A 15,291-nucleotide genomic window follows, 5' to 3' on the forward strand; every position below is an offset into this window, starting at 1 on the left:
CCAGGATGGAAAAGGTTCTGGCCCTGGTTAAGGTCAAACAGACTTCCTTGAGGCCAGGGACCACCAGGAGGTTGGAAGTGGTGAAGCGCAAGGCTCTTTGAGGGGTATAGGCAGAGGGGCGATCCCTCAGGTATACTGGGCCCAGACCACATGTGGCCTTAAAGGTAATAACCAAAACCTTAAGCCTGATCCAGAATTTGTCCAGAAGCCAACACAGCTATTGGAGGATGGGCTGGATGTGGGACCTCCAAGGTGTTACCTGGCAGCTGTGTTCTGGACCAGTAGTAGTTTCCGGTGATTTATAATTCAGAATTCTCAATGTCAGAAATGTTTGATGACATGACTTTCTGGTATCAAAAATGATATTGAAAATAGTTTTGAAAATGACCAGATTTCTTGGTATGAAGAAGCAGGGAAAATTGACATTTACAATCCATCATTATACCAGTACTAGGAATGAATCCTATTTTGAAAACAGACAGAAAGTGAGGGAAGTGGAGGACAGGAAGGCTTCCATGAAGGAGAATGGGCGAGGCAGGCAGGTGACTGATTTGGGCAGTGTAAAAAAGTGCACCCTCACAGGAGGTAGGAATGTGGAGTGGGGGGGGGGTATTGAGGAGGCACATGTCCAGGCACTGTTCCTCAGCTGGCTGAGAGATAGGCATGTAGAGAGGGGGTGAGGTGGTGTGCACACCTCAGGTGCTATTCCTCAACCTGGCAGGAATAGGCACCTAGGGGAGCAAGGTGGCCTGTGTGTGCACATGGTGGTAGAGAGCACAGGGTGGCAGGATGGCATTTTGAGGTGCCCAAGAATCTAGTGAGTGTGTTGTGGGTGGAGTGCAGCATGCCTGTCTACCCTTCCATGGGCTTCCATGTAGGCAGGCTGCATGGACCCCCATGGCCAGGAAGCAAGACAGGAGGGTGGGGAGTAGGGCAGGTGTGCAGCAGGGCACAGCAGAGTGCAGCTGGACAGCCATTCCCAGCTCTCGGCCTCACCTGGTGGCAGATTGCCTTCCTCAGGCATGGGAAACAGAGAAGTGACTTTGGACGATGCAGCAGCCCTCTGACTGGCTCTCACTGGGGGTATTATTTTCAACTTCCAGCTAGTAATACAAAATAGAAATAAGGAGTAAAAAGTTGAATAGTTAATAGAGAAAAATATATATAAAAGACAGTTAGGGAAATTGTGTAGACTGACATTTTTACAAAATAACGGGCAGGATTACAAGATCAGGTGGGGAAAATACACAGGACCCATTATCCTGTCAGGTGAATTGAAATGGAAATGGAGTAATATTAACTCTTGATTAATGAATACATGAAGGGAAAGTTTCTACAAATTGCAGTCCCATTGGTATTTAACATTTTTAATGCTAAAAATAATCTACAGGAAAATGCTGGCATTTTTAAGTTTAAAAAGCAAATATATTGTATGATTTTGGAACTGTCCAGTAATTATCTACTTTTCAAAGCAGGTCTCAGTTGTGATTAGAGAAATGAAGGGCTACATACTGTTAAGGAACCCAGAGGTGGTATTGTTCGGTTATTTTTGTAAAATGTGTGGGAGATGGTTTAGAAGTAGCCAGTGTGTTAGGACTAGCTGCACAGGTGTGTATTGCTGCAAAATGGAATTCTGAAATCTCATGCTCAGCTATAGAATGGTATAGATGAATTTGGAAGGTTCATAATTAACAAAGCTAATGTAAAACAGAAAGAATAATCAAAATAATAGGTTTGTAAAAAGCTGAGTAATTTTCATTACATATTAAAATATGAATTTTTGTGATAGTTTACAGCAGCGGTTCTCAACGTTTTTGGGACCGCAACCCCAACTTTGGCGGCGGCGGGTGGTGTGGCGAGTTTTTCTTAGAGTCCATGGAGACGCGTCCATTGTTGCATAGTTTTAGTTGGGGACTTCCTGTTTGGTCCTTCCTTGCATGTTCTATCAAATAACAGTTTGGTTCTAGAGTGAAAAGCAGTAACTTCATGGCTCGGGAAGAATCCAACTGAGCAAGGAGTGCGTTTCCCACAAGGGAGACAGAAAGTTCTTCTTTGACCTGTCTCCCTCGAAGAGAGATGGGAACTGTGCAGAACAAATGCCACACAACGACAACTGGCCTCCATCAGAAACATTTTGAGTCCTGTCCGTAGAGTACTATTTGAGTCAATACAAAGCACATTCCTTACTTTCTACTTCATGGGTCTCCACCTTCTAGAGCCTTTGTGCATTTTTGGAATTCTGACACAGAGTAGTAGGCTCAACCACAAAATAGCTACTGCAGGAGGTTATGCATAACCTCTAACAGTAACTCTTCCAACATTTCACACATAAATTCTATTTAACAGGATGCCTTTTAAATGAACATATTTAAAAAAAGAAAATCTTGCATCCACATAGCTTATCTTTAGTCACTGTGAAAATCCTTGTTCTGTGGTGACAGCTAATAATACCAAAAGTGGCATTTAAAAAAAATGCATAGCCTAGGGTTGACTAGGGTTGAGCGCTTTTGGCTTGGTTCAGCCGCCAGTGCCGCAGCAAAGAGAGGAGGAGCAGCAGCGGTGCACCAGCCAGCGCATCGCCACCACCCCTCCTCTCCGTGCCACGGTGCTGGCCTCCCACGCTCCGCTTCAGATGTCGGTGATCACCAAAGCAGCCGAAACAAGCCAAAAGCGCTCAACCTTAATCAGATCCCCAGTGGCCAATCAAAAGCCCCATCTGGTTCTGCCCACTTTCTAAATGCACTTGGTAAATGGCAGGAAAATGCAGACAGGCATGATAGGACCCACCTTAGGGACCTCTCCTCAACAGGATGGCTTGGTTCCCAGTACCAAAGGTTGGTGATAAATCTAACAAGAGGAAACAGTCATGACCCTATACTAAAACAGAAACAGTCAAAGCCATCAGTGTCACCTCTGTCCCGTAGCCCAGCCTGAAGTCATACTGAAAGGAATAAAGAGCAGATGAGTCATCCAGGAAGACCTGTTCTTCCGCTGCTATTTGTATCATCTTGCCAAGGAAGAGGAAATTAGAGGCAAGGCAATAACTGGAGACAGGGTTTTTCTTTTCTAAGGGTTTTAACGTACTGCACGGATTCTAGCCTCCAGGTAGGGTTTGGGGATCTCCTGGAATTACAGCTCATCTCCAGATTACAGAGATCAATACCCCTGGAGAAAAGAAACAATTTGGAGGCTGGACACTCTAGCACTGTACCCCAGTGAGGTCCCTTACCTCACCAAGCTCCACCTACAAGTCTCCAGAAATGTTCCAACCTGGAGTTGGCAACCCTATCCTCCATCCCCTAACAGTAGCCAGAGGGGAACTGGCAACCATACACATGACCTCCTGCTTTAGTGACTGGAGAGAGAGGCCCTAAGTCAGTGAATGATGCATGATGGACTTCAGGGCCTTTGTAGACCTCTAGATCTTGTTGATATCCATCATAGTAACTGGATAAAAATTGTCCAGAAGTGAACCAAGCATTGTTCTATACATTTACAAAGTCTATATTATATTACAACCAACATCCAAATTGGAATGTACTTGAGAGCAAAACACTTTACAAAAATGACTCAACTAATCACCAGTTCTCAACAATTTAAAGACTCAGACTTCAGAGTAAACAAGTGCCAAAATATCTCAAACAATTTAGCAGTGCACAGACTAGCAGATACAATTATAACAGAGAAGGAGGCTTTCATAGCCACTGCCATCTCATAGGTCTTCCAATGAGCAATTTGAGCTTTCTGACAATGCAATTTTAGACATCTCTTAGCCCTGTTCAGATCACCTAGCACCATAGTAAACCAAGGCATCAGAGTCTGCCTCATGTCAGTAGAATGTCTCAGTTAAAGCTCCTATCATGGTCCCCACAGATCTGTTGTTTGGGATCCTAAAATCCCCAGGGCATTCTGGAATCAAATTGGATTCATGTCTCCATGGGTGGACTGTCTGAACCAGCTTGCTGCCTCTGCAGAATGTGGGTACCGCATTCACACATTCCTTAAGAAGGCCATGGTCAAGCCATGGCACAGGCTGAACCTGCAGCCCCCAAACCAGACCTTCCCCCAATGGCTGAATGCAAAAAATTCAGCCTAAGGTATTTCTTTGTTATGTGTGATTTGTTGTAACCTGTGGCCAAAGAGGGTGGCCAAAGAGGGTGTGAAATCTCACATTGTCCCAGACAAGGGGCCATCAGCATGAATGCCGAAATCACCCAGAACAATCAATCTAGATGTCTCCAATGCAAGTCCAAGACTACCCTCAGAAAGGGTGCCCAGCAAGGAGTCAGGCAGATGGCAAATAAGTAGAATGTTCTATCTTAACACAGCCCATAAAATGATAAGGCCTTGGGAGGCGGGATGTGTCGGGGTGAGGAAGGGTGCCGATTGGCCCCTTCCTCTGGACGGACTATTGGAGGGACCAATCGGCAGGCACGAAGCGCCTGCTGATTTGTCCCTCCGATTCCCTGCTGGAGCAACTGCGAGCTGCGCACAGCGTGGCTCACAGTTGCTCCTTTGCCAGCGGCCTGATGCGGTGAGAGGCGCAAAGCGTCCCTCGCCGTGTCAGGCCGCCGACCAAGGGAGCCCCCAGCAGCCGTGCTCCGTGCGACTGCCAGGGGGGGCTCCCATGCCTAGCGCCCGCTGTATTTTAGGTACAGCGGGCTTGATTACTAGTCTATCCATAAAACCTAAAGAGACAATCAATGCCATTTGTAATTTGCCCTAGAAACCTGTGAAAGGGAAAAGAAGTATGGAGAATTACAGCACCGCTCCCCCAGCTTCCATTGCATGCCTGATGAAGGACCATCTTACCAGGCACAGTTAACTGAGACAGATATGTCTAATCATTTTCTTTCATCTGCATCTCCTTCAGCTAAGCTTTTAAAAGTTTTAACAAGTCAGGTCAGGTTCCCAGGACCTGAATTGCTTTCTCTGTAGCTATACACATCAGCTACAGGGGACTGCCTTTTTAAGGACTGTGTGTTCCTCCCCTCTTCCATTTTCCATTTTCCAGAATTTTCCTCAGTTGGGAGCTGTACATGTATGGAATATGTGCATGACTTATAGGACAGAATGTCTCAGTCTGGCTCTGGAGCAAACTGGCTCTGGAGCAAATTGAAGCAAATTGTCTGTTGGGAAATGTCTTGGGAGTTATAGATGCCATCTTTGACTATTTTTTGTTGTTTGCCTCCAATTTCTGATCTGGGTTCTGGCCAACCTACTTGCTAAATGGACAGCTATTGCCAAGAGCCTACTGAGCCCTGCCTCTGTCCCGCAGAATCAGAATCATGACCAGTTTTCTGCAAATATGTCTGATTGCTTCCTAGTCCCACAAATGTAGATAAATAAGTCATTAAAGTAAATGCTCCAAATTTGACAGCCCCAGACATGGAATGGGAGATACGGTCCAAACCATGATCATCTTTTTGAATTAATACAACATTTGAAGGTCACTAGTCGGTCTATGCTAGGAATAAAGAAGAAAGTAGCAAGCAGTGTGCAAGAACATGTCTTAAACCTATAAAAATATCTGAGCAGATTTACAAAATATTTACACATCTGGAACTACCACTACCTGCAATATAAAGCTGTTGAGATATTCAAAAATTCCACCAATGCTTGCCATGTACCACTGCAATCAATATATCCTTCTCTGCCTCCTCCATGCATCATCCTTTGAAATATAATTTCCAAATAAAATCTTATACCATTAAATGTAGGTCTAAAGTCCCAAGTGAGTTTTCTACAATGAATTTTCACAGCAATTTATATAAACACAAGTTAAATATAAAACCTGTCATCAGACGTTAACAATTACGAAGGGAAAATGACAGTTAAAAATAATGAAATGGCATATGAAACATGTGTATAGTATTATTAATTATAGTCGTCTTATACACTTCCCATTCTGAAATAAAACCTCTTCTTCAGACATCTTTTATGGAACCAACTCATTTAAAGCAGAAGTACCAATCACAGTTACCCAGACTTAAATCCACAAATAAATATTAATCAGCCGCAAGTTAAAGGAAAAGCAATTAAAGCATCTGTCAACACTTTAAACATGAACTGACAATAATATCTTTCATGGCTCTGAAATTTTCCTAAGATGTGTAACCAGTCAAACTGGTTTAGCCTCAGACTAGTTCTTTTCAAGTCATATGTCAGCACATTTCAAATTATATTACATTTAAAATAAACTTAGAAAATTATGGTTTCAGAGGTTAGCTGTGTTGGTCTGCAGTAGAACAGCTAGTCCAGAAGGACCTCAGAGACCAACAAAAACTGATTTCTCAGTAGATCACAGGAAGGGGGTTGGAAATATTTTATATCAATTCAAACCTTACATTTAACTGCATATGGTTTCCCACTTGCTATGAGGGTAGGGATGCCAGCCTCCAGGTGGGACTTGGGGATCCCCTGGATTTACAGCTCATCTCCAGACTACAGGGATAAGCTCCCTGGAGAAAATGGATGCTTTGGAGGGTGGACTCTATGGGGCATTCCACTGAGGCACAACGGAATCAACTTTTCTAATATTTTACCACTAAGCCTATTCTGGGAGAGTAGAATGAAAAAAAATCATTGCAGAAATGAGTTTCATCATGTAATAATGCAGAGCCTCTTGTGGCGCAGAGTGGTAAGGCAGCAGAAATGCAGTCTGAAGCTCTGCCCTTGAGGCTGGGTGTTCAATCCCAGTAGCCGGCTCAAGGTTGACTCAGCCTTCCATCCTTCCGAGGTCGGTAAAATGAGTACCCAGCTTGCTGGGGGGTAAAACGGTAATGACTGGGGAAGGCACTGGCAAACCACCCCGTATTGAGTCTGCCATGAAAACGCTAGAGGGCGTCACCCCAAGGGTCAAGCATCACTCGGTGCTTGCACAGGGGATACCTTTACCTTTTTTACATGTAATAATGCATCATATAATAATGCACTACCATCTGAGCCACAGTATCAGGGCACAAACAGTCCTTATACAGAAAAATATGTTTTTCCTTATGTGAAAAATACTATTTTTAATTTAGCAGTTCTGAGAGGATAAAAGGCCAAACAGGATCCAACACCCTTGCAGAAATCAAAGGCTGATCCCCCCCCCACACACACACACACTAAGACAGTTAAGCAGCTTCACTGCTTCTGGAATGGAATGGCATCTGTCCAGGGCCTAGAAAAAAAATGTTCCTGTTTCCCCAGCTTATAGTAACATGATAGCAGTGACAGCTGTTAAGGGAAGGGTAGAGAAGTTAATGCAGAGATAAGCTAGGCCAAAGACTGACTGGAACTGATGGAAGTACCCAAAGCATGGAGCAGCAGAGGCGTGAACAATTCCAGTCTATGCTCACAAAACGGAAAAGGGATGGGGTGAGAGACTGAAGGGACAAAAATGCATTTAGGATATAAAGATCAGAAATGAAATTTCATATAACACTGGAACTGGGCACTTCTAAGAAGTCAAAGGATAACACTCTATTGCCCATTTTGGAATGGATTTTGTAGCTTTGCAAACTGACCACCTGACAGGAAAGTCATTGTCTTTCTTGACAAAAGAAAGTTAAAAGCTCTTAATTTATCTTGGATTCTGCATTTTAGAATTTGTAATGGAAATTAACTGGGTTTAAATTTTATTCTCTGCATTTTAAAAAAAATTTGCTTTGAAAAATACACCTGCGCAAACAGCATAGGTCACATGTGAGGGTCCCCCATACCAGAGATGGTCTCCCTACTTTCTACTGTCCCATCATCAAAGAGGGCATCTGGCCACTAGCCTCATAACTGGAAAGGAAAGGGGAGGGGAGGCATTCTGGCACCTAGGTCCTTGTCTTCCTGTTCCCCAGACTAGGCTCAGTCTGTTGCTAGCTCCTTGGCCAGTGGTAGTGCCTTCCCTTTTATGGGATTCACTGCCCTCCCCCAATCTGGCCTGTATCCAGTCCCCAGTCCCCTTCCACCTGCTCTCCCTGGGAGGATATAAAAGGAAAGGGAAGCCATCATCTATTTTCTCTGCTCCCTGTATTCCTATTCTGTTCTTTCCCCTTGTTGCTCAGTCAGGACTGCTTCTTAGCCTTTCCCAACCTGGCTTTCCCCAAGTCTGGGCTCAGCCTAGCTATCTGACCATACTCCTCCTTGCTATTCGTGGCTCCCAACCAAGTTCTCAGCTACACTGGAGTAATCTGTCTGGGTCTTAGATGCCTCCCTGATCCAGCCTTCCTCTCAATAATGAACCCAGCTCATGGCTGGTCTCATTTGGACAGCTGGGGCAGGGTTCTGTTATCGCCAGACACTGGTTCCTAACATTATATTAGAAAGCTAAATAATATATAAAAATTAAAAAAAAAATTTTTTTTTAAAACACATACCGGGGAGGGGGGGCAAACCCTCATCATCCAGCAACTAAGAACACTAATTCTGGGATCTACTACTGTGGTCAACAGGGAGGGTGATTTCTGACTCCCCCCAATACATTTCCCGGTGGTCCTCTGTCTCCCAGAACCAGCATTTGGAAGTCATTTAGAACTGCAAAATGATGGGTGAGGAGGTCTCACTCCATAGATGGAATTCCTTTCTGTCCGCAGAAAATATTGGTGGATTGAAGCCAATATTTGTTGAAGGAAGGTCACAGGTATTTCAATTCCAGCATGTGAGGGGAGCATTACCTTAAAAATAAGGCATTTCTGAAATGTCTGGGAGTGTATATTTGCATAGAACAGAAGTGCTTTTTGTACAGCCTGATTCAAAGCTGATGGTGAGTATATTTGATACAGCAGTAGAATTTCATGCAGGTTCCTTTCAGTCTACTCTAAACCTATTATACTACATTTCAATGAGATTTCACTGGAGTAATTCTGCATAGCACTGTACTGAAGGAAGGTCTGGGGAGTGATCTTGAACAAAGATATATGAGAGCAACTGGTTATTCTCTGAAGAAACAAGAGATACTGGCTGCAGTCCTAAAGCCACTTTCCTAGGAGTAAGGCCCATTATCTTCTTACTGTTTTCCCAGCGATAAGGAAGAAATTACCCCCACCTAATATATTATGTAATTTTGTTTTCTTCTGGTGTCTATTTCTGCTTAGTGTTGTATCTTTTACATCAGTGGTTCTCAACCTTCCTAATACCAGTTCCTAATGATGTGGTGATCCCCAACCATAAAATTATGCAAGTGTTCTTTCACAGAAATTAAACGAAAACTGACCAATGGCGTGAAGATCCATTGTTCATGATTGTATATAAACTGGTTGCTCACCCTGCCGCGACCCCTGTGAAAGGGTTGTTAGACCCCCAAAGAGGTCCTGACCCCCTGGTTGAGAACGACTGTTTTACATCAACATGAGACAGTATTGTGATTTCACTGAGATAAATAGATTTTTAAAACATGGATCATTATTTACATTTTAAAAGTTAATTGATGTCTTCTTCTTTTCTTCTTTTTATCCTTTAGCTGGAGATTGGTGGAACAGGTTGTTCTCTCAGCCAATATGCTGCTCTAAGTGCTGCTGGGTTTTTTGCCTTGTTTCCACCCTTGGTGGCAGTAGTTTTGGCCATATGGGTAGTCAATCGCTGGTTTCTAAGGTCTTCCTCAATCTGCTTCAGCCATGTTTCTTTGGCGCCAGTCGCTGGATCTTCCATTCAGTTGGTCATTCTCACCAGAGGAGTTTATGAGACAGTCTGCTGGTGCTGATTCTGTAGACAGGGCCAAATCATTGCAGTCTGAGCTTTTGGATTTGTTCTTTAATTTGTGGCTGTTTGTCACATTTTGCCTGCATTGTCTTATTCAGATTATGATCACATAGAGACACACCCAGAATCGGCCACGGGCATTGCATGTGGAAGGTCTTGAGTTTATGTCAGGTTTTAGTAAAGTCTATGTTTCTGATCCATATAGAAGGATTGGCAGGATTAGTGTCTGGAAGAGACAAACTTTGTTCTTGAGAGAGATGTTTGTTTTCTTCCACAGGCACCCCTCCATCAAGGCTGGTCCCAAGCCTGGATGCAAAAGGAGGAGGGTAGTCACTCTGCCAAGGTGACCAGAACTGGGAAACGAGGTAAGAAACCGCATGGGAATTCGAATAATTGATGTCTATATCAAAGTTGAACTTGGCATAAAGATTATCAACATACAAGCAAAAATACCAAATAATTAGGAAACAATAATTAAAATTTAATTCTGATTAAAAACCCAAAGGGGAGGCAGAGGTGTACTGGACAGTAGGGATTATGCATTGCATCAGATGCCCATGTACATTTTAGCATGTAGGAAGCAAGAATATGCTTCTTAACTACACAAGACAACATGTGAAATCAAAGAAAACCATGTTATGTTTGAGCAAGATAACTAGCCCAGTGGGATGCACTTACTATTTTATGAGAAGCACTGGGTTTGGTTTTTAAACTAATTAATATTCAGACAACGGGCTATGGAAATAGTTGTATGCTGATATGGGACAGATTCATCCCAGTTCCTTTTCTTCCAAGGGAAGCTCCTAATTGTACCAAGTTACAATAGTGTTAAATCCGTGGGTTCAGAGGTGGACAGAGACACTGAAAGCAATTTGAGTTCTTTATTAAGACCCCAGCATGGTATAAGAAGTACTGAACTGAACCAACAACCCCCTGCAAAACCCCAATTTATATACATTAGCAGTCAAAGGATCTTCCTGCCACTGCACACTATTGGTCAGTTTCAGTAAACTGACTGGATCTGGCTGGTGGGATCGAGCTGTGCATTGGTCAATTAGGGGAGCTTTAGGGGAGGGCGGTATACAAATGTAATAAAAATAAATAAATAAAATTAATTACCTTGCCTGCTTCAATCCTGCTTCAGACTTCAAGCTTGGTCCTCAGCAGAACTACAAACAGCAAATAGTGAGGATAAAATTAGTGATAGATAAATCAACAGATTATCTAATGAGAAATACAAGTTGCTGGTTGAAACTTGGTCTCCTGGCTTATTATACATTATTAGTTCATTATTTTGCCATAAATTTGAAAAGGTGTGAATTGCTACGAGTGTGAACCTGTGTATGCATACCCACTTCTGCATCAAATGAACTGACAGTGTTACTTGCTTTCTTTCACAGGAAAAACTCAACTAAATAAAGTGAATAGATCCCTTATTTGCTGTTGATAGTTTAAAGCCCTATAAGCCAATCTGCCATTCCTCATCTATATTCCTCATCTATATAAACAAAACTTCTCAATTGCCCAGTAACATGTGAAGCAATCCTACTTTGCACTCTTTCAAAACCTGTGTCCTTTTATTTTCATTAATTCTTTACAGTCTGCTTTAAAGCTTTCTGTTGTGCATAATGGAGAACATAATAGCAGTTGTCAGATTCACCATTATTTCCTTTCTTGAGCACAACCCACTAAACAAGTACTGCCTAAGCACAATCCCTATTAATATACATTAAAAAACTGCACTTGGGGAATTGTGCCCATTGTTAGTAATTTATGTATTATAATAATAATAATACCATGCCAGAATAGCAACTATATTAAAGTCTCTGCAACTTGACTCACAATTTCATGTGTCAACTCCTGCAGCACTTTCACATGAAGTTATCCAGTTCTCCCAGTTTGAAATAATTGCTTTTCAAGTAAGATATATACACATTTTTTACCCAGCCTTCTTTTTCACCAGGGTCAGCCCTTTCACCTTTCAACACTGAGGGACTAACTAACTCTACAAGCCCACTGTAATAACAGTTGGCTCTACAGAAAAGAATTCAGGTTCTGTATCACAGCAGAGACTTATCAATTATCAGTTCTTCTATTTTCATCTCAGAATGGATGGTTCTAATCTATGTACTATTTTCCTCCATAGTTTATTCACTTGTGGGATTACAACTAATTTCCAGGTGACAGAGATGAGTTCTCCTGGAGATAACTGGCCTTTTTGGAAGGTGGACTCTACAGCGTTATACGCCTCTGAAGTCGCTCCACTTCCGTTCTCAACCCCCCCCCCCCCCCGAAAAAAAAACTCCAGGTATTTCTCAATTAATTCCCATCCATTTGGGAAACTTCCAGGGCCATCAAGAAAGAAGAAGAGTTGGTTCTTATATGCTGCCTTTCTCTACCCAAAGGAGTCTCAAAGTGGCTTACAGTCACCTTCCCTTTCCTCTCCCCACAACAGATACCCTGTGAGGTAGGAGAGGTTGAGAGAGCCCTGATGTTACCCCAGGATTTCACAAAACCTTGGCTGAAAAAGCCTGTCATGAAATGGGACCACTTAGAGCAGCAAAATTACTTCAGCTGGCCTGCTAAGTCCTAGCTCAGCCTTTCTAAACCTTTTTGTGGTTGAGAAACTCCTGAAACATTCTTCGGGCTTAAAGAAACCCCAAAAGTGATATCACCAGGACACATCTTCCTGCCATGCCCCCAGAAATCACGTCACCAGAAATGACATCACCCAGACACTCTCACTGGATGTGACATCATGCTCCATCCCAACCAGTGCCATAAACTGCCCAGTAAGAGGGCTAGGGCAGGCATCTGCCATTCCATCACACCCTGCCACCGCCCCTAACACAGTTAATGTTAATAGGAGACTTTGAACTCGAGTTGCTACCATGTGCAACGAGTCTAAGCCAGCAAGATATTTATGACCCCCTCCCCTTTCCACTCCCTCCAGGCCCATCATTGGCCATTGGGGGGGTCGGGGTCAACATAGCCATATATGGTCATATCACGATAATTTTTTAAAAAAATTAAAATATATATAGAAAATTAGCTCCCACCCAATTGGCAAAACCCTTCTGAGGGCATCAAGAATACCCAGGCTTGCATGAAACCGCTATAGAGAAAACCTGTCCTACCTACTTCAATATTTAATTAATGATACATTAGTTAAATGTTAAGCATGTCTACCTGGAAGGAAGTCTTTTTCATTTCAGTGGGACGTCCTTCCAAGTGAACATGACTAATACAGCACTCCTACACCTTCCCCTCATTAATCAATTTTGAATTTGATTCACCACTTCTGTAGGAAGCATCATGTGAACTCCATTGTGAGCCATTTAGTTTTGCTGAGAGATACACAGTTGGCAGGATCTGCTAAATGCTCTCATCCCCCCCACCCTAAGTTAATGTACTTGACTGGAAAAAACAGAACAGCCTATAGCACTTAGGGCAGAGAGAATCCTCAAGCATAGAAGACTTGTAATGGGAAAAAAACACAAGGGAGGAAAAACTTCTGTTATCCGGTTCAGTTCCCCAGACTACCTTTGCTGCAAGAAAATCTTTGATGGTATTAATTTAACCTAAGTGTCATTGCCAACTACATTCCAGACCCAGCCAACTTACTAGTAAGGCCTACAGTAATAAGACAATAAACAACGAAGGCATACTGTAATATAAAGGCAGGTTACGTTTTTTAATGGATGTTCTGTCTTGATAGCTCAGATAATTGTTCTACCTTTACAGTAAGCTGAACTTACAATCAGTTTGTTTCTAGCTCAGCCCTAGGCAATCTAAGAGCTCTACAAAGAATTACAGATTTCATACACAATGTGTATAACGGCTCTGACGTGCTATGCACAACATATTTACCTATGGGACCACTTACTTCCTTAGGCCCCCCGCAGGGCACTTCACTCTGAAGGTATGAATTTGCTCATGGTCCCAGTTCCCCGGGAAGCACGCTTGGCCTTGACCAGGACCAGGGCCTTCTCGGTCCTGGCCCCTACCTGGTGGAATGAGCTCCCAGAAGAGCTGCAGGCCCTGTTGTACCTGTCTAGGTTCTGTCTAGGCCTCAACCATAAGTCGGGGAAATTGACACCCCTCCCCCCAGTTGCCATGTTTAGGTGCTAGACCGACAGGAACTACCCCAAAGTGTTTTCCACCCTCAGCTGTTCCAACTTCTGATTCAACAGCATTAGTGGTCTGGGAGAATTAAATTGGTTAACCACCATTTGGGGCATTTATGTAATATTAGGAAGGATGTTTTATTGGGTTTTGATGTTTGTATGAATTGTGGTTTTACTGTTTTATTATATATGTTGTAAACAGCCATGAGCCAGAATTTCTGAGAATGGTGGTATATAAATTAAATTATGAATAAAATTTTAAAAATGTACATGTGATATGACAGTCATATTCCTCTCAGTTTAGTTACATGAGTATATCATGGGAGTTTGTGGCACATAGGCCAAAAAATGAATTACAGTATTCTCCAATGTCAGTACACTAACAAAGTGTGAGAAAATCTTAGGCCACCTCCAGTAAATCTATGTTTGTTTGTTTGTTTATGAACTTAGGCAGATTGTGAATGGGTGGGCAGGAAGGGTTGTGCCACTGTTTGTCTCTTGTGGCCCAGGGAATCGCTGGTCGCCACTGTGAGATGGTAGGTGAATTTCATTCAACCCAGGCTGGATTCTGGAGATTTTTGGTGGGGGGGGGGTTACTGGGGCATGAAATTAGGGTCACTGTGGGTGGGCAGGTGGGTATGAGTTCTTGCACTATGCGGGGGGGGGGGGCTGGACTAGACGCTGGGAGAGGTCCCTTCCAACTCTATGATTCTGATTCTACTTGAATAGCCCAATTTCATTTGTGTTATTAAATTTTTGCAGTCTTTCCATACAAGTTAGCTAGATTTACACAGTTTAGCAGTAAATGTGCAAAGTCTCACACGATTCATGTATTGTGTTTTTGCTCACGATTCATGTATTGTATTTTGAACACCCTAGAAAATTCACTCACACGCTAGAGGCGCAGTATGTTCCAACAACCGCACATTTATCTGCCTGCCTCGCCTCTTTAGGAACTATTCCCAGGCTGCCGGGGTTACCTGAGCGCCGCATGTCCCCATAAAGCAGTTCAACTCACACACGTCGGCACGTGTGAAGCAAGCGTCCCAGATTTCGCGTGAACCACCTTGTGAGCGGGAAAATTCGTGAGGGGGCGGGTGGAGCGCGCGTGTGTAGATTCCTGGAAGGGCCCCTGTGTGTGTGTGTGTGTGTGTGTGAGGAGGGCGGGGGGAGACTGTGTGCCTGCGGGCGCCAGAAAGCGGGGCGTGAAGGGCATTCGTGAGGCAGCTGCTCCGCGTGTCCCGAAGCGTGTTGTTTATGCTTCTGCTTCGTGCGCTCGTGAGAGGAGCCACGCCGGGGGCGGCCGCTTGCTTCCGCGCGCCTCGCCCACTTCCCCTCGCCGCGCTCCGTGAGGCGCGGCAGCGACCACCCTCCCGGCTCCCGCGCCTCTGGCCTGGCCTGGCCCCGCCCCTTCGCCTCCTCTCACCGCCTGCCGGCCGCTGCCGAGTCTTGCCACATCGGCGCCCGCGCCGTCCCCCTCTCCCGCCTC

The 15,291-nt window shown here is 43.8% G+C and overlaps 1 protein-coding gene across 5 annotated transcripts in view; it reads right to left on the minus strand.

The window, feature by feature from the left end:
- Positions 1-15,285, minus strand: part of NECAB1 (N-terminal EF-hand calcium binding protein 1) — a 92,595-nt gene extending 77,310 nt beyond the window's left edge. For 3 of the 5 annotated variants that reach the window (XR_013234055.1, XR_013234056.1, XR_013234054.1), the window contains exon 1: positions 997-1,103. Coding sequence is in view for 1 of the 5 variants with exons in the window: in XM_077351943.1 (XP_077208058.1) it covers positions 997-1,024 (28 nt within the window). In the remaining 4 variants the exon portion in view is untranslated. Of the gene's footprint in view, positions 1-996; positions 1,104-10,794; positions 10,845-15,228 lie in introns of those variants that run through there. The other 2 variants (XM_077351943.1, XM_077351945.1) reach the window with 2 other exon arrangements.
- Between the last annotated feature and the right edge of the window lie 6 nt (positions 15,286-15,291).

This window comes from Paroedura picta, chromosome 9 (genome assembly GCF_049243985.1).
Source record: "Paroedura picta isolate Pp20150507F chromosome 9, Ppicta_v3.0, whole genome shotgun sequence".
NCBI classification, from domain to species: Eukaryota; Metazoa; Chordata; class Lepidosauria; order Squamata; family Gekkonidae; genus Paroedura; species Paroedura picta.